This window comes from Lynx canadensis, chromosome B1 (genome assembly GCF_007474595.2).
Source record: "Lynx canadensis isolate LIC74 chromosome B1, mLynCan4.pri.v2, whole genome shotgun sequence".
Lineage (NCBI taxonomy): Eukaryota > Metazoa > Chordata > Mammalia > Carnivora > Felidae > Lynx > Lynx canadensis.
The window spans coordinates 121,963,033-121,981,833 of record NC_044306.2 but is presented as its reverse complement, the minus strand read 5'-3'; the positions used below and the strand labels follow the sequence as shown (position 1 = coordinate 121,981,833).

The window sequence follows — 18,801 nt, the reverse complement described above, 5'->3', positions numbered from 1 at the left end:
GTAAAGAGAATATATATTTAAGAAAGATATGGGAGGCTGGCCGATTAGCAAAATACAAAGAAAAGAGCAGAATAATGGAATATCTGGGGATACAATGCCAAAGAGATTGCTTTGAGAATTGCCTATTATTGATGTGGAATATACATCACAAATGAGGGTAGAATGAGAGCCCATACTTAACACAGGACAGGTTGTCAATTACACAGTGTCATGTAGGCCATGGAAGGAATCTTGAATGCTTTAAAGGTAACCAATGTTTTTAAACATACATGGTGGACCTAAAACAAATAGAAGGAAAGATGCAGAGACAAATGCTGCCACAGCCATAAATTTTGAAATTTTCCTAGTATACTGAGATGTTTCAAATTCTAGCCTCAAGAGAGAAGAAAATGGGTGACCTACATTTATTAAGATATGAGATTCTTAAAAACTGAGAACAAACTGAGGGTTGATGGGGGGTGGGAGGGAGGGGAGGGTGGCTGATGGGTATTGAGGAGGGCACCTTTTGGGATGAGCACTGGGTGTTGTATGGAAACCAATCTGACAATAAACTTCATATACTGAAAAAAATAAATTAAAAAAAATAAATCTTTAAAAAAAATAAAATAAATTAAAAATAAATTAAAAATAAAAAAAAGATATGAGAATCACAGTCGTGTATTAACATCTTGTTCAGAAAATTTTCCCAATTGCACTTGGAGTTCTCACATAGTAGATTCTGGACTCCGGCCAGAAAGTGATTGCCATCTCAGAAAAATGAAACTAATCTTAAGGCTGTTCTTTTAACCCATATGGCTTGTTGTCCTCTAGTTTTTCTGTCTGGTCATTTCCCCCAGATAACACTATGAATCTTCTTTGATCTACAGGTGCAAATTGTACTGTAAACCTAGGTAATATTATATGTATTCGGTTTGACAAACCTTATTTAGCTTGAGTAATACTAATTTTTTTAATTTTATTTTTTATTTTTTAAAATTTACATCCAAATTAGTTAGCATATAGTGCAACAATGATTTCAGGAGTAGATTCCTTAGTGCCCCTTACCCATTTACCCCATCCCCCTCCCACAACCCCTCCAGTAACCCTCAGTTTGTTCTCCATATTTATGAGTCTCTTCTGTTTTGTCCTCCTCCCTATTTTTATATTATTTTTGTTTCCCTTCCCTTATGTTCACCTGTTTTGTCTCTTAAAGTCCTCATATGAGTGAAGCCATATGATTTTTGTCTTTCTCTGACTAATTTCACTTAGCATAATACCCTCCAGTTCCATCCACGTAGTTGCAAATGGCAAGATTTCATTCTTTTTGATTGCTAAGTAATACGTATATACACCACATCTTCTTTATCCATTCATCCATCGATGGACATTTGGGCTCTTTCCATACTTTGGTTATTGTTGATAGTGCTGCTATAAACTTGGGGGTGCATGTGTCCCTTTGAAACAGCACACCTGTGTCCTGTGGATAAATGCCTAGTAGTGCAATTGCTGGGTCATAGAGTAGTTCTATTTTTAGTTTTCTGAGTAACCTCCATACTGTTTTCCAGAGTGGCTGCGCCAGTTTGCATTCCCATTGAGTAATACTAATTTAAATTGTGATATCAAAATAGTATTGACTTTACTCTTAGGACTTGTTTTGAAATTCATGCCCTTTTAAGTCTTAAAACTTTGGTATAGGTAGGATGAATGAAAGACAAACTATAAGAATTTTACAACTGTATTTGACTTGGAATAAGAAGAGTCTGACACACTAGAAGCTTGAGAAAGTTGCATCAATACCATAGTGTAAGAGTAGGGAAGACACCTTCACTGCAACCATACCATTAAGTGAAAACCATTGGCTAGAAATGAGCAGAATGAATGTGAAGGATTGGGGCTATTTTATAATTACCTTGAAATATTAATGTGAGATTCGTTTTGTATATTTTGTGAGATTAACTTTTGGGAAGAAGGCAACAAATACGAGTATTAATTATATTAGGAATTTAGGGTGTGTTTACAACAGACCGACTTGAAAGAGAGAGTTTATGGAGTTAAATTGTGCAAGGCATGGGATTAAGCAGCGTTATTCCTTTGGAATTATCTAATTTGAATTACAGTATTGTTTTTTCTAATGCACATAGCAAAAGCTTCTTGTGTGGTCGCTTTATCTTCAGAAATAGAATATAAGATAAGGGGCTTTTTGACAAAGTTAGCATTTATTAAAACATATGCTAAATATATTAGTACCGTGGTATGTTAATTTGGTTTTATGTTTAAGAAAAAACATTTGTAGTCAAATTAACTGGAGCTGCCTAGATTGTAAAAAAGCTAAATGGATGTCTTTTTGATAGGATTACTAAGATTAAAAGAAATGTTACTGTGCATTGCAAAACCCTAGGAGGGTAGTCTTTTCTAAAGCAATTGCCCAAGGATCTCCATTTCCAGGGATGTGCTATGGACTAGCACTCCATAGAAATTCTGTAACCATGGCAACATGGGTAGTCTTGGATAAACTTAATCAAAGTAATGTCTTGATTCATTTACGTGACTTCTAGGGGTCATATGAAAGAGCCACTCATGTAAAGACTGTGAGAGGCCTAAATATTTATACCAATGGTCCTATGGAGATGCATCAAAGCATGTCAAAGACTGAAGAAAATGTTTCTTAAGAGCTTGCTTAGATTTTCTGATACTTTCTTTGGAATGAAAAGTAATATCTCAGAATGTAAATAAATTTAGATGCCATGAGAAAAAAAAATGTGAAGGGGTGTAGGCCAAACACCTGAGCAATTCAAAGAGAACTCAGGACTGTATCTCCTTCAGTGCTTCAGGATGGAACCAGGCTACAAGGGAATTCCAAAGATTCTGAAGAGAACAAAATGGTGATGGTAGAGGAATGTGTAGGCAAAGTAGGACTAGAGCTTTCAATGGGAGACAAGAGGAGGAGAGAATTTTATTTTTATGTGAATTTTGTGTTTCCTGTTCTGTGGGTAAGGGTATGTGTGAAGGGCCCCTTGAAAGTGCGCGTTTACCAGTACTTTCCCTCTTGCTAGACCAACCGGGACCTGGGTACAACCCCAGGGAAAGTGGACCAGAGCGTACTACCGAGAGCTGACACTCAGGCCTTGGCTAAGAGAATGTTTAGACGTCTTCAGATCTATTCATTTTCTAACTCAGTTATCAAGTGAAGTTCATATGGGAATTTGGGGCTGATCCCAGGCCAGGTACAAAGTTTTACTTGTATTGACAGTGGCTCTTTGCTTACATACCCCAGAAATCACGTGGTTTGCAGTGGTTTCGTGACCTCGGAGGGATCCAGTCATTTGGGATTCTTTTTGAGCCCCTGCTCTTCCTTAGAGACTTCATTAATAAGTAGATATTGACTTTCCACTTAAAAAAAGTCTATTTTAATAGTGTTTCCTGGAGCCAGACCAAATATTGGTAGAGGCGTCTCCTTCATTTCTCAGATCTATTGATTTTACACATAAGTGAATAATTGACAACAGTGTTTATGGGACTCTTAAAAGCTTTTGGGATATTTGAGCTGCCCTTTTGAAAACTATAGCCCACAACAATTACCAATGGGATGACTCCGTGTCAAATGGTGGGAGAAAAAGAGTTGCTTTGTTTGTTTTCTGGTTTTAGAATGCATATTATTATTATTTTTTTTAATTTTACAGTGAATGGCATTTAAATAACATAATAATGCCTTGTTTCAGTAATTTTTTTGACCGTACTGCTGAAGCCCTAAGGGCTCAGTACAGAAGCCTCACAGACTCCCATTAGCAGTAAGAGAGAAAAATGGGTGGAAATCCCTCCTGCCCACATATACCACCACCACATTGCTTCAAACAAGCAGTTCAACTACTATTCAGTATTTTGGCAATTTGGGCTTCCTCATAAAATTTTACATGGAAATATCTCTGCCAATGAAAAAAAAGCCTTAATTAACAATTGTCTTACTTAATAATGAGGGTCGTAAAATGGTAACCTTGCCTATCCACACTAAAAGCAAGATGAGGAATTTCAGAGTAGGCAGGAATAACAAGACCCACCGTTATTGTGAAATTCAGGTGTTCATGAACCTACACTCTATGCAAGAACATGGCCTTTCACCTGGATGTATTTCCTTTTTTTTTTAACACAATTCTAACAATTTTGCTGTGTGTGTTTATATAGGTGTGTGTGCGTGTGTATATGTGTGTTTGCCACTTAAAGGAAATAAACATCCATAGCAGGCTGGCAATATCATCAAAAGGATAGTCTGAAAGCAGGGAAAGAACAAGAACATTTACCAAAACCTTAAGAGAAAAGTTAAAGTTATAGAATTTGGTGACTACTTTGTGCAGAGAGAAAAAAACAAAACAAAACAAAAAACCACATACACCTTACTAATACCTGAGGCACTTACTGTTTAAAAGCCAAGTATCATAACTGAGATTAAAATAATAATACCAATTCATTAAGAAATAATTGATTATGAATTTTGAATTAAATGGAAAGAAAAACTTGAAACTAAAGTATCAGGTTTCTTTTTTTTTTTTTTTTTTTAATTTATTTTTGGGACAGACAGAGACAGAGCATGAACGGGGGAGGGGCAGAGAGAGAGGGAGACACAGAATCGGAAACAGGCTCCAGGCTCCGAGCCATCAGCCCAGAGCCTGACGCGGGGCTCGAACTCACAGACCGTGAGATCGTGACCTGGCTGAAGTCGGACGCTTAACCGACTGCGCCACCCAGGCGCCCCTAAAGTATCAGGTTTCAAATTGCAAATTGTTACTATAATTTTGTGCTTCTTTTGTTAAGTCATTTAACATCTCGGAAACCCACGTTTTCCATCTTCAAATAATGAAAATTAAATAATAATTTAAAAATAAACTAAAAAATGATAATACATTTCTTAAAAACAAGAGCCAAATGCACTACCTATTATAAAAATGGTACTTTGAAAACAAATTGCAAAGCATTTTCAAGTTATGCTTGTTATACTCTGCCTAATAGAGACAAGGATATCATAATATACTTTAGGATAGTTTACATATGCTTTATTTTTAAAATTACATTAAATTAAATTTTAAAATTGAATGCTTAAGGGAAGTAATTTCTGATAGGTAGTATACACACTGAAGATGGGGACACCTGCCTGGCTCAGTCAGTAGAGCATGCAACTCTTGGTTTCAGGGTCATGAATTCGAGCCCCACGTTGGGTGTAGAGATTACTAAAAAATTTATTTTTTTAAAGAAAAAAAAAAAAGAATTTGGGGAGCCCAAGTAGCTCAGTTGGTTAAGCATCTGACTCTTGATTTTGACTCAGGTCATGATCTCAAGGTCATGAAATTGAGCCCTGGGCCAGGCTCCTTACTGGGTGTGGAACCTACTTAAGATTCTCTTTTTTATCCTCTGCCCGTCCACCACTCATGCATGCTCTCTCTCCCTCTTTCTCTCTCTCTCTCCAAAACAAACAAACAAACAAACAAACAAACAAAAAAACCCACACACACAAAAAACACTGAAGAGGAAAAATTCCTTTTAAATGTAATAGGAAGAAATTTATAAACATGTAGAAACTTAAGAATAAACTAAATAACCAATGAGCTAAGGAATAAATAACAAAGGATATTAGAAAATACTTTGAGATGAACAAACATGGAAATGCAACCTACCAAAATTTACGGGATGTAGTAAAAGTAGCACTGAGGAAATCTTATGGATGTAAACATCTATTTTATAAAGGAAGAAAGATCTCATATTAATATTCCATTCTACCAACTTAAAAATTTGGTAAAAGAGGATTGAACTAACCCCAAAGCCAATAGAAGGAAAGAAATAATAAGGATTAGAGAGAAGAGAAATAAAATAGATAATAGGAAAGAAATAGAGAAATTAATCAAATAAGAAGCTGGTTCTTTGGGAAGATTGACAGAATTGACAAGCCTTAGACTGACAAAGAGAAAAGAGAGAGGACTCAAATTACTAAATCATGAATGAAAGTGAACGTATTGCTATTATCCTCACAGAAATAAGAAGAGTTATAAGGCAATGCAATAAGCAATTGTATGCTAACAAATTATATAAACTAAGTGAAATGGGAAAAATCTGATTTCCCAGGAAATAACCAACTATGACCAAAACTGAGTTAAGAAAAGAAAATCTGAATAAACCTGTAATGAAAAAAGAGACTGAGTTAGTAATCAAAAAACTTTCACAAAGAAAAACCCAGGACTAGATGGCTTCACTGGTCAATTCTACCACATGTTTAAACAATAATTACCATCAATTCCTCATAAACTCTTCCAAAAGTTAGGAGAGGAAGGAGCACTTCTTAATTCATCTTATGAGGCTAGTGTTAACTTGATGCCAAAATTATGCAGAGACATCACAAACTTTTCTTTCTTATGAATATAGACACAAAAATTCTTTTTTCTTTTTAGTTTATTTATTTTTGAGAGAGAGTAAGAGTGTGAGCTAGGGAGGGGCAGAGAGAGAGAGAGAGAGAGAGAGAGAGAGAGGATCCCAACCATGCTCCACACTGACAGTGCTCAAACCCATAAACAGTGAGATCATGATCTGAGCTGAAATCAAGAGTCAGATGCTTAACCCACAGAGCTACCAAGATACCCCATAGACACAGAAATTCTTAACAAAATGATAAAAATAAAATCCAGCAATATATAGAAAGGATTTTATGCCATGGTGAACTGGAATTAAATGCAAGGTTGGTTCAACATGTAGAAATCAATGTCATATGGCATCTTAAGAAAATAAGAGATACGGCTGAGGTCAGAGAGGTCTTTTCCTGCTTTCTCCTCTAAGGTTTTGATGGTTTCCTGTCTCACATTTAGGTCCTTTATCCATTTTGAGTTTATTTTTGTAAATGGTGTGAGAAAGTGGTCTAGTTTCAACCTTCTGCATGTTGCTGTCCAGTTCTCCCAGCACCATTTGTTAAAGAGGCTGTCTTTTTTCCATTGGATGTTCTTTCCTGCTTTGTCAAAGATGAGTTGGCCATACGTTTGTGGGTCTAGTTCTGGGGTTTCTATTCTATTCCATTGGTCTGTGTGTCTGTTTTTGTGCCAATACCATGCTGTCTTGATGATGACAGCTTTGTAGTAGAGGCTAAAGTCTGGGATTGTGATGCCTCCTGCTTTGGTCTTCTTCTTCAAAATTCCTTTGGCTATTCGGGGCCTTTTGTGGTTCCATATGAATTTTAGGATTGCTTGTTCTAATTTCGAGAAGAATGCTGGTGCAATTTTGATTGGGATTGCATTGAATGTGTAGATGGCTATAAAGAGCTCACCAAACTCCACACCCGAAAAACAAATAACCCAGTGAAGAAATGGGCAGAAAACATGAATAGACACTTCTCTAAAGAAGACATCCAGATGGCCAACAGGCACATGAAAAGATGTTCAGCGTCGCTCCTTGTCAGGGAAATACAAATCAAAACCACACTCAGGTATCACCTCACGCCAGTCAGAGTGGCCAAAATGAAGAAATCAGGAGACTATAGATGCTGGAGAGGATGTGGAGAAATGGGAACCCTCTTGCACTGTTGGTGGGAATGCAAATTGGTGCAGCCGCTCTGGAAAGCAGTGTGGAGGTTCCTCAGAAAATTAAAAATAGACCTACCCTATGACCCAGCAATAGCACTGCTAGGAATTTATCCAAGGGATACAGGAGTACTGATGCATAGGGGCACTTGTACCCCAATGTTCATAGCAGCACTCTCAACAATAGCCAAATTATGGAAAGAGCCTAAATGTCCATCAACTGATGAATGGATAAAGAAATTGTGGTTTATATACACAATGGAATACTATGTGGCAATGAGAAAAAATGAAATATGGCCCTTTGTAGCAACGTGGATGGAACTGGAGAGTGTAATGCTAAGTGAAATAAGCCATACAGAGAAAGACAGATACCATATGGTTTCACTCTTATGTGGATCCTGAGAAACTTAACAGGAACCCATGGGGGAGGGGAAGGAAAAAAAAAAAAAGAGGTTAGAGTGGGAGAGAGCCAAAGCATAAGAGACTGTTAAAAACTGAGAACAAACTGAGGGTTGATGGGGGGTGGGAGGGAGGGGAGGGTGGGTGATGGGTATTGAGGAGGGCACCTTTTGGGATGAGCACTGGGTGTTGTATGGAAACCAATTTGTCAATAAATTTCATAAAAAAAAAAAAACTCAACAAAAAAAAAAAAAAAGAAAATAAGAGATAAAAATCACACAATAATCTCAATATGCCAAGAAAAGGCATATGGCAAAATCAAACACCTTTGCACGATAAAAACATTCAACAAACTCGTACTAGAAGTGGGCTTCCTCATCCTGATAAGGGGCATATATGAAAAATGCACTATAACGTCATACTTAATGGTGAAAGCATTCCCTATAATTAGGAGCAAAACAAGAACGTTTCCTCTCACTACTTCTATTCAATGTTGTATTGGAGGTTCTAGCCAGGGCAAATTGATAAGAAAATAAAATAAAAAGCATCTAAAAATTAAAAAATAAAAAGCATCTAGATTGAAAAAGGAGAAGTAAAACTATATTTGTAAAATCTTGTGTATAGAAAATCCAAAGGAATACACACATGCACAATTTAGGACCAAAAAATGGATTAAGCAAGATGGCAAGATACAATATCAGTATATGAAAATACATTGTATTTCTATACAGTAGTAATGAACAATCCAAAAACAAAATTAAGCAAATGATTCCATTTACAATAGCATGAAAATGAATAAAATATTAAGAATAAATTTGACAAAAGAAATGCAAGGCTTCTATGTTGAAAACTACAAACATCATAAAAAAATTAAAGACAGCCTAAAATAAACAGAAAGTTGTCTTATATTTGTAGATTATAAGATTTAAGATTGTTAAAATGGCAATACTTCACAACTTGATCTGAAGATTTGATGCCACCCCATCACAATCCCAGCTGACATTTTGCAGAAATTGACTAGTTAATCCTAAGTTTCATATGAAAACTCGAGTGAATCAGAATAGTGAAAATAACGCTGAAAAAGAAGGAAAAAGTTGGAGGACTCACATTTTCTGATTTCAAAACTTAATGCAAATGGGAATCAAAAGCGTATGATTCTGGCATAGAAACAGATACAGATTTGAGTCCAGAAAGAAACCTCATACATTTATAGCCAACTGACTTTCATTGAGAGTGCCAAGACAATTCAAATAGGGAAAGAATAGTCCTTTCAACAAAAGGTGTTAGGACAACTGGTTAATTGTGTGCAAAAGAATGAAGCTGGACACCTACCTCACACCATATACAAAATTAAAGACTTAAATGGAAAAGCTAACATTATAAAATTCTTAGAAGAGACGATTGGTATAAATCTTTGTGACCTTGAGTTGAGCAATGGTTTCTTAGATTTGACCTCACTGGTGGAAGGAAACCAGAATATGTCACCTTGAAATATGCCTCTTTGGCATAAAAATTATTTTAAACTGCAGCCAATTAAGAGGCAGCCAATGCAGAAAAAGCTTTTCTGCTAAGGGCAGGATACATATTTTCCTTTTACTGGAGACAGACTTTTATCAGCCCAGAAAAGGCACTAAGGGAATCTGCAAATAAACCTTACTGGGGTGTCTGGGTGGCTCAGTTGCTTAAGTGTCACTCTTGATTTTGGCTCAGGTCATGATCTCAGGGTGGAGAGATAGAGCCCTGTGTTGCTGGCTGTTCTGGGCATGGTGCTTGCTCTTTCCCTTTCCTTCTCCACCCCCACCCCTGCAAATTGAGCATGCTTGCATGGTGTACACTTTCTCTCTCTCTCTCTCAAAAAAAAAAGTCCATCAATTTCCTTCTATATATTTACCCTCCCTTAGTTTTCCACCCTTGGAAGCCTAAACTACTTTCTTTGGTACAATCATTTAGCTGCAAACTTGTTGTTCTTTGTTAAAGATGCTATATAAGCCAAAATTCTAAGCAACTGCTTTGAGTTACTCTTTGTTTTAGGCTTCTCATGTGATGTGTGCTGTCCACATTTATTTTTTATCTTGTTTTTTATCTTGTTAATCTGTCTTCTTGTTAAAGAGTCCCAGCTGAAAACCTAAAATGGGTAGAGGTACAGATTTACCTTCCCTACATGACAGAAAAAAAATATAGGTAAATTTTCCTTCCTTAAAATTACAGATTATAGTGCTTCAAAAGTTACATCAAGAAAATGAAAAGACAACCTGCAGAGTAGGAGAAAATATTTGTAAACTATCTACCCAATAAGGCTCTAGTCTTTAAAATATATTAAAAAATGCTTACAACTCAACAATAAAAAATAACCCAATTTTTAAAAAATAAGGAAGAACTAAACAGACATTTTCCCAGAGAAGATATACAAATGGTTGGCAAGTAGATAAAAAGGTCACTAGTCATTAGTGAAATGTAAATCAAAACCACAATGACATGCACTAGAATAGCTATGATGAGAAAGACCGACAACGAGTATTGATTAGAAAGTGGAGAATTGGTGCCTTCATACATTTCTGGTGGTATTGTCATATTGTAGAGCTCCTCGGGAAATCAGTTCCTCAAAAAGTTAAAACGTAGAGTTACCATGTGACTTGGTAATTTCACTTTAAGATACATACCCCCAAGAGAAATGAAAAGATATGGTCATAAAAACTTGTATAAGAATATTCATAGCAGCATTATTTAAAATAGCCAAAAAGTAGAAGCAACTGAAATGTCCATTAACTAATAAATAAAATGTGGTATATCCATACCATAAAATATTATTCACTCACAAAAAAGAATGAACTACAGATAAATGCTATAGCATGGATGAACCTACGAACATTATGCTAAGTGAAAGTCAGACACGGAAGATCGTATACAATACGACTCCATTTATATGAAATTTCTAAAATAGGCAAAGAGACAGACAGTAGTTTAGTGGTTGCTGGGGAGAGTGGGAGTACAGGGAAGTGGGAAGTGATTGGTAAGAGATATAGGGTTTCTTTATGGGGTGATAAAAAAATGTTCCAGAATTCGATACTGGTGATGGTTGCAGAATCTTGTGAGTATCCTAAAAACCATTGAATTGTACACTTCAAAAGAGTGACTATTATGGTATATGAATTATACTAATGGAAGAAAAGTGATTGAAAATGATGACTACTTACCTTCATCTTTAATTGTTGTAGTTAATGAAGAAAGTGTGGGCAGCAAAGATGAATTTAAGGATTCCTTATTTGCTGTTCCTAGTTTGATAAGATAGATGACATTATTATTAATCACAATTTCATCTCACCTGCCAAGGAACAAATAAAAGTCAGTCAAATCTGGAGGTGAACTACAATCCCTCTGCAGAGGTACTGGGTCAGCCTTTGCCTATCTTTAATTTTCTACTTTCTATCTCCTTTTGTCTGAAATAAGGAATATAAGTACTGAAAACTTGGGATGACCCAGTGAAAGCACACACACACACACACAAACACACACACACACACACACACACACATTTTTTCTGTGATAGGCCCCTAAAGCAAATTTTCACTGCAGATAGTTACTTGGGTATCTTTAAATATATATATATTAAAAACAAATATTTTAAAATTATTTTGTTTTTCCTAAAGAGAAAAATAACCTAGTCAATAGAACTTTCACATCCCACCCAGAATTACATTTCATTTTGCTGATTTAGTTATGACATTGGAACTTCCCAAATTACATAAATCATAAAGGAGTTTGCAAACTATTGTAATTAATTTGTCCGTTTATGAAACATTCATTGAGTTCCCAGTCAAATGGGTGCAAGACCCATTTCTAGATTCTTGAAGGCAGTAGTTAACTCTTAGTCATCTCTTTAATATGAGTAGTATCAAGGTTAATTCCTGGCATATGGTAGGCAAGTAGTAAATGTTTCAGATAAGGTGCTACTCATACAGGACATGGGGACCAACAAAAAGATGAAGATCCTCTTTAAGTAGTGAATACGACTTAACAGTTTGACACCTGTAATTGTCAACATTCCCTTCTTAAAACACTTTAGGATACCCTTTTGTGATTAGGACATAATGTTCCATTTTTACTATGTGGCATATATAAAATCCCAGAATGCGCACTGTTTTGGTGGGGGAGGGGAGGAAAAATTTGGCTCTGGACAGTTTAACACTTTAAAACCCATCCAGAAGAGAGTTGTCAAGGTTAAGCTGGCTGGAGCTGTATATCGGAAAATACTAAGGAATGACAAGGAAGTTAAGACCTTTGGAGGAACACTGTGGACACATGACTCCAAGCAGGGGGTGAAGGATTTGTCTTCTGCCCCTCTGTCCTCACCACTTATTAGAGGACCTCGGTTATTATAGAAATGGAAAGTGGCTGTAACAGGTGGATTCTGTGAATTATAACATGGAGATTGGTGAAGCACTTAAGAGTTTCTCAAAGTCTTCTACACCCAATATGTGGTTATATTTTAAAAGAAGAAACCAACAAAGGAAACGTTATTCCTAAAAGCTAGGTTTGGGATTTTGCATTGCCCACTCACACTATGCCATCTTAAAGTAAAGATGTAATGATATAAATGAAGTGTCCCTTCCAGCCAGGTGTGGCGCCATGGTTTTCACTTCATCACTACCAGTCTTGGAATCTCGGTACCAATAAGAGGCTGACTTGGATTTTTACAGTCACCTTGTTTCCTGTGTTTCACTGGTATATGTCTCATATATCGCTTGAAAATTCAAGAATGGGGAAGATTACAGGAAATAATTAGGACACATATAACAATAATCATGAATATAAACAGAAAAAGTATCAACTGTGCATAATTCTTGGGTTTCTGAGGACCTTGCCCCCCCCCCTTTTTTTTTTTTATTTTTTTTTTTAAATTTTTTTTTTTTTTCAACGTTTATTTATTTTTGGGACAGAGAGAGACAGAGCATGAACGGGGGAGGGGCAGAGAGAGAGGGAGACACAGAATCGGAAACAGGCTCCAGGCTCTGAGCCATCAGCCCAGAGCCCGACGCGGGGCTCGAACTCACGGACCGCGAGATCGTGACCTGGCTGAAGTCGGACGCTCAACCGACTGCGCCACCCAGGCGCCCCAGCCCCCCCCTTTTTTAATAGCTATCCTGACTTCATGTTTGATAGAGGGAAGATGTGTAACAAATTTGAGCTTTGGCCCACACATTCAGCCCAAATCTGTTTGGCTTCAGTTTCAGCCTTGGTCTTTGGAAAAGCAAGAGGTAAATGGCTATCCATTTCTGGTGTTCCTGAGCTTGTGTGTGAACAGTGATCTTGTGATCATGCCCATGATCATTGTAACTAATCAATATAACTCTATCTATACCAAAACAGAGCACAATTTATTTTAGCTTTATTGTTAATGTATGAATATTCACTTTCAAATATGGATAAGCAATCTACATATAACTTATAATAAAATTCTTCTTATGTGTTAAATATGTTGAAATTCTGAAGTATAAATGCGTCCTTATTATTGTAAAAATCATCAGGGTTTAAAGAAAATGTCTAATTTATAAGCATTTTATATCTTGTGAGTATAAACTAAAAGCAAATGTCAGTTTGGCCACCACAAAATTCCATGACAAGGAAACAACAAAAAAATTTGTACAAAGATATCCCAGGTAAGTCATTTCCACTTCAAACTCAATAAGGAATAATGTAAAGACAATGGAGAACAGAAGGAAGATATGGAGAAAAACATGGTACCCAAACCTTTTTTTGCCCCCAATATTATAAGAAAGCTTAGAAGACTGTCTTTCATACAGTCTGTTCTTTCCAGTTTTATGGTAGTCAGGTTCCAGAGAGGACGTCCATCATAAATGTCACCATAACTGGCACGCTATACGGAAGAGATGGCCAAAATTACCTGGCCCCTCTACTGACCTCAGTTGGAACTGAACATCTATTGAGTATCAGAAACGTGAAATATTAGTGCTGACAAATTAATTCAGCTAATTAAAGAATGTTTGACTCTGAAGTGCTTTAAAAATCAAGCTGAGGAGCGCCTGGGTGGCTCAGTCGGTTAAGCGGCTGACTTCGGCTCGGGTCATGATCTCGCGGTCCGTGAGTTCGAGCCCCGCATCGGGCTCTGTGCTGACAGCTCAGAGCCTGGAGCCTGTTTCAGATTCTGTGTCTCCCTCTCTCTGACCCTCTCCCGTTCATGCTCTGTCTCTCTCTGTCTCAAAAATAAATAAACATTAAAAAAAAATTAAAAAAAAATCAAGCTGAATAACAGTTATGTTTTAAGAATAAAATTTCAGGTTTATTTTTGTATCTTAGAAGTTGATTTTATGATGATGGCATTCAATGTCTGCCAAATGTTGATTCTAACTCTGGCCACTTGGCCTTCGAGCAAAATGGGCAGTGCACTTGGTACATATCTAGGAAGAGATTAGGTCCCATCCTTCTAACTCGGGAAGCCTCTGAAAGCAAGCCCTCCTCCAAGCAAAGCTCCATTAGTCACCTCTGCCACTGTGGCCATGTCGTTGCAAGAGTGCCTATCTCACTAGCACATATTCCACTTCTCTAATGGTAAAATTTCTGCCATGGTCAAGGGAAAGAAAATTTACGTGCTTTAGATAGATATAAGCACTATTAAATCAGGTACCTTTTGACCTTTAAGCAAGAAAATCTGACTTGGGAGGCCTTAAAAGGAAAAAAAAAAAAGAAGCTTCTCTATGTTGCTTTTTTTTTTTTTTTTTTTGGTAAATACTTTTATCGTGTCTAAAATGCCCATGGTGCCCATGAGGAAAGTAGACTAGAATCATTTTATCATAGATACACTTTTCCAATATTATTATGGTTGTTGTGGAGGATGAAACAATGTATAAAACTCCCCCAGATTTAAACTCCTCCCAAGCCTGAAGTCAGGAAGCCACGTATACTGATACACTACTTAGAATATGAGAATTTGAAACAAGTTTTACATTATCTTTGTATTAATTACATTACCTTTAACAGCATGGGCAATATCCAGTGTGTGTGTGTGTGTGTGTGTGTGTGTGTGTATCCATCCAAATATATATATTGGCACACAGCCCAACCCACCCATGTTTTTAATACAAAAGTGGTGATCAAATAAGCCAGACAAACAGGAGCTCCTTTATCTGTCTTCCTTGTCCATGTTCCCTCATTTTCCTATAAGCACAATGGACCATCCTCTGACCAATGTCTCCACTGGTCCCTACTACCATGCTGGACTTTCTGCTTCTTATACCTAATTAGAGAGTAGATTATAGACATCATGGCCTGCCTTTCTTTCTTTTTCTCTTCTGCGCCAGCACCTTCTCAGCTGATTTCTTGAGAGACTCCACGATGGACTTCATTCCTTCCCTTAATCTCTCTCCCACTGCCATATCCATGGTTACTAGATTTTAACCCTTATAACCCCTCTAAATAGACATTAGATTCAACTGAGGCATTAGCATTATTAATTTGGTGGATTTGACAGTGATATTGTAGTTTTACAATAAAACATCCATATTTTTTGAGATGGACATTTAGTGTGTGAAGAAAAATGGCAAAAAGCCTGAATTTCCTTAAAAACACTAGATAATAGCAAAAAACAAATAAACAGGAAGAAAGAAAAAAAGGAAAAGGAAGGAAAGAAAGGAAGATAGAAGGGAACAAGGGAGGGAAAGAGGAGAAAGAAAAATATGAAGCAAATATGATAAAATCTTGATAATTATTGATTCTGGTAGATGGGCAAATGGGTATTAATTATAGTATTCTTCATTTGTGGTACATCTAGACATTTTTATAATAAAAAGTAATAAAAATAAAAGCTTCACTGGCCTATTACAATTTGTACAATTGAATGTGAATAATTTAAAGGTCATGTGGGAGAACTTTTGAAGAACACAGATTAAAGTTTAGTTTTTGTTAACTGAGTAATATACAGCAATCAAAGTGTCCAAAGAAGAGAAATAGAGAAAGATATGTACGTGTGTGTATGTGTGTGTGTATCTGATTTCAAGTGCTTTACCAAGTGAATTGTTTCAGACAAGGGGCTTCAGGGTCCCCTACAGGATCCTTCAGTGATGAAGTTATTAGGATAGTCTCCTAAGTATATGAGTAGGTATAGAGTTTCCCTTCCCAGCCTGAAAGGAAAGATGCATTTCTGGGGTCACAAATGACAATTCTACCTGAATTCCTTCACTGAACCCTTCACCTCTGACCTTTCATGGCCTTTTAACATAGTCATTGTGTTATTTGGACATTGTTAACCACCACAGGTCACTGAGGAATGGGCTAGGAATCCTCTCACTGGGAAGGCGTGAGTTCCAAGGAGTTCATGTAAAAATTGTAAAACTTCAACCTTTTGAGTCCTCATGCAATGTCAGCACCTACCTTCTCTTTATTGGTACTTTTTGGGGAATGTTATTGATTACAAAAATAACACGCTTTTACCGCATTAGTGCAATTTTATGTCAAGAACTCAGCTGACAACTCACAGAAAGAGTGACAGAAAAAGACAGAGAGAAGCAGCAAATACTTACACTTTGTCAAAGTTCTAGAATGCCTCTGCTTAAGCCTCGAGAACATAGGACTGAAATAATTTTTAAAAATAAAATATCTATTGTGCAGGAGTTGGCTGTAGGCTTCATGAACCCTAGTTTTTTTGACTGTGTCATTTGGAGTTTCCCTTGGTTGGCAATAAAGGTTGTACCACATTCTGGGGATAAAATCCACTGTGCTTTCCTCTTTGTGCAATGCTTTCTCCTGGTTTGGTAGAGACGTTCTAGAAGAATTGGTTTGGTTTCATCTTAGAATTGCACATTTCAGAAATAGTGGACTATATTCATCATACTCTTTTTCTTTGAGGATCACCATCCCTTTTAAGTACAGTGAACTAGCCCTCGTGTCCTCTACATGTACTTGAATTTGGTGTTGGAATGAAAAATGAAAAGTAGAGAGGTGAGAAAAAGAGGTGAGAAAGAAATTCATTCATCTCCTCATTAGGGTGTGTGATTCAGATCTTCCTCTGACCTTAGCATTCTAACTGGAATTTCTGCCCATAAGTGATAAATGATAAATGATAAATGATAAATGACACCTGTTTCCCAGGTGTCATTCAGTCCATTAACAATAATGATGACATGGGTCGCATGGGTGGCTCAGTTGGTTAAGCAGCAGACTCTTGATTTCGACTCAGGTCATGATCTCACAGTTCGTGGGTTTGAGTACCAGGTCAGGCTCCGTGCTGCAAGTGTGGAGCCTGGAATTCTCTCTCTCTCCCTGTGCCTCACTCCCAAAATAAATAAATAAACTTAAAAAAAAATAGTGATAGCATTGCTATCGAACCTTACAAATTAAATCTATCGTCAGCCCTATGTAACTAACAGATCAATCTGTTATTAATACAGTTTTACCTTGTTAACTGTGCTGCTTAAGTGGACAACTGGAATGTTTAGAAACATATTTTTATGACTAAGGAAATGGTAATTTTTTTATTTTCTAAAAATAAACTTTGTGTATGCAACATTCACAATAGGATTATTTTCAAACAGGAAATGATCCAAAAGAATATCATCAAAGAAGCCCACTGTCATCTCAGGGCTTTGTATGCAACCCAAAATAACATGTAAGTTTCGAAAGAGTGAAGCAGCACAGACCTTCATAATAATAGATACAGCACATCAAATTATTTTTCTGTGATCAGATTATGTAGATGCTACTAATTTTATTTGTTACAGTTAGAATAAATTTCACTAATTGCTAATCCTACCTTTAGGAGACGCTCCCGATGTTGATTCCAAAACAGGATTTGGTATTATGCTTGATGTTGATACAGATGTTTCTGTTGCATGAGTTGATGGTAATACACCAGTGATTGTGTTGTTAACACCTGAAAAAAATAGCTTATGTTAAAGCAGCTGCATTGAAGTTTACAATTTATTTTGCCAAATAACACTAGTATATTTAAGCAAAGTAAACTGTATGTATACGGCTGCTAACCCAGTAAGCAGGGCATGGACTTGAAATTAATTTTCTAATTGTAATGAATTCAGCCTTCAGTTCAATATTCATTCACTAACTCCGCCTGCCTCTCACCAACGATGTGAATTTTCAAGAGAGCCGGCAGGAGCAGTCTATAGCTCTGAAACAAAATGATTCCTGAAACACTTAGGAGGAATAAATGTATAAATTGAAATTTGACAATTTTTTTCATTTAAAACATTTTTTTAACGTTTATTTATTTTTGAGAGAGAGAGACAGAGCATGAGCAGGGGAGGGGCAGAGAGAAAGGGAGACACAGAATCCGAAGAAGGCTCCGGGATCTGAGCTGTCAGCACAGAGCCCGATGTGGGGCTTGAACCCATGAACTGTGAGATGGTGACCTAAGCCAAAGTCGGCTGTTTAACCGACTGAGCCACCCAGATAGCACTAAATCTGACAATATTTTTAAGCCCACTTCACTAACATTGTGAGATGAACTAATTAAATGGATTTTCTCTGGGCAGTGGATGTTTTACTAAATATTTTCATAGAACACTGGAATTATTAAGTAGTAAAATGTCCGTATTCATACATCTCTTCTTGATATAAAGCATTCCCTCCACTCTCTTTTTCTATAAACATTCCAAAGGAATAAAATATATTTCATTTTTAATTTTTAAAAAAATTTTAAAGAAAGACCATACATTTTATTATTTATTTTTATTTATTAAATGATTTAGTTCTCTAAATTGGAACAATCAAAGGCACAAAGATGAAGATGATAATTATTAGGTATATTACATATTTAGTTTTAATAGTTCCTTTTTTGGCAATAGAAGTCAATATTTAATAGTAAGTTTTAAATTTTCATTGAAATATTATTTATTCGAAGTGAAGTATA

At 36.5% G+C, this 18,801-nt stretch overlaps 1 protein-coding gene across 2 annotated transcripts in view; it reads right to left on the bottom strand.

The window, feature by feature from the left end:
- EMCN (endomucin) overlaps positions 1–18,801 on the bottom strand; it is a 105,173-nt gene that overhangs the window by 49,439 nt on the left and 36,933 nt on the right. For both annotated transcript variants that reach the window (XM_030313359.1, XM_030313360.1), the window contains exons 2-3: positions 17,689–17,808; positions 11,120–11,197 (exon numbers count right to left, since the gene is read on the bottom strand). In XM_030313359.1, the coding sequence (XP_030169219.1) occupies positions 11,120–11,197; positions 17,689–17,808 (198 nt within the window). The remainder of the gene's footprint in view (positions 1–11,119; positions 11,198–17,688; positions 17,809–18,801) is intronic.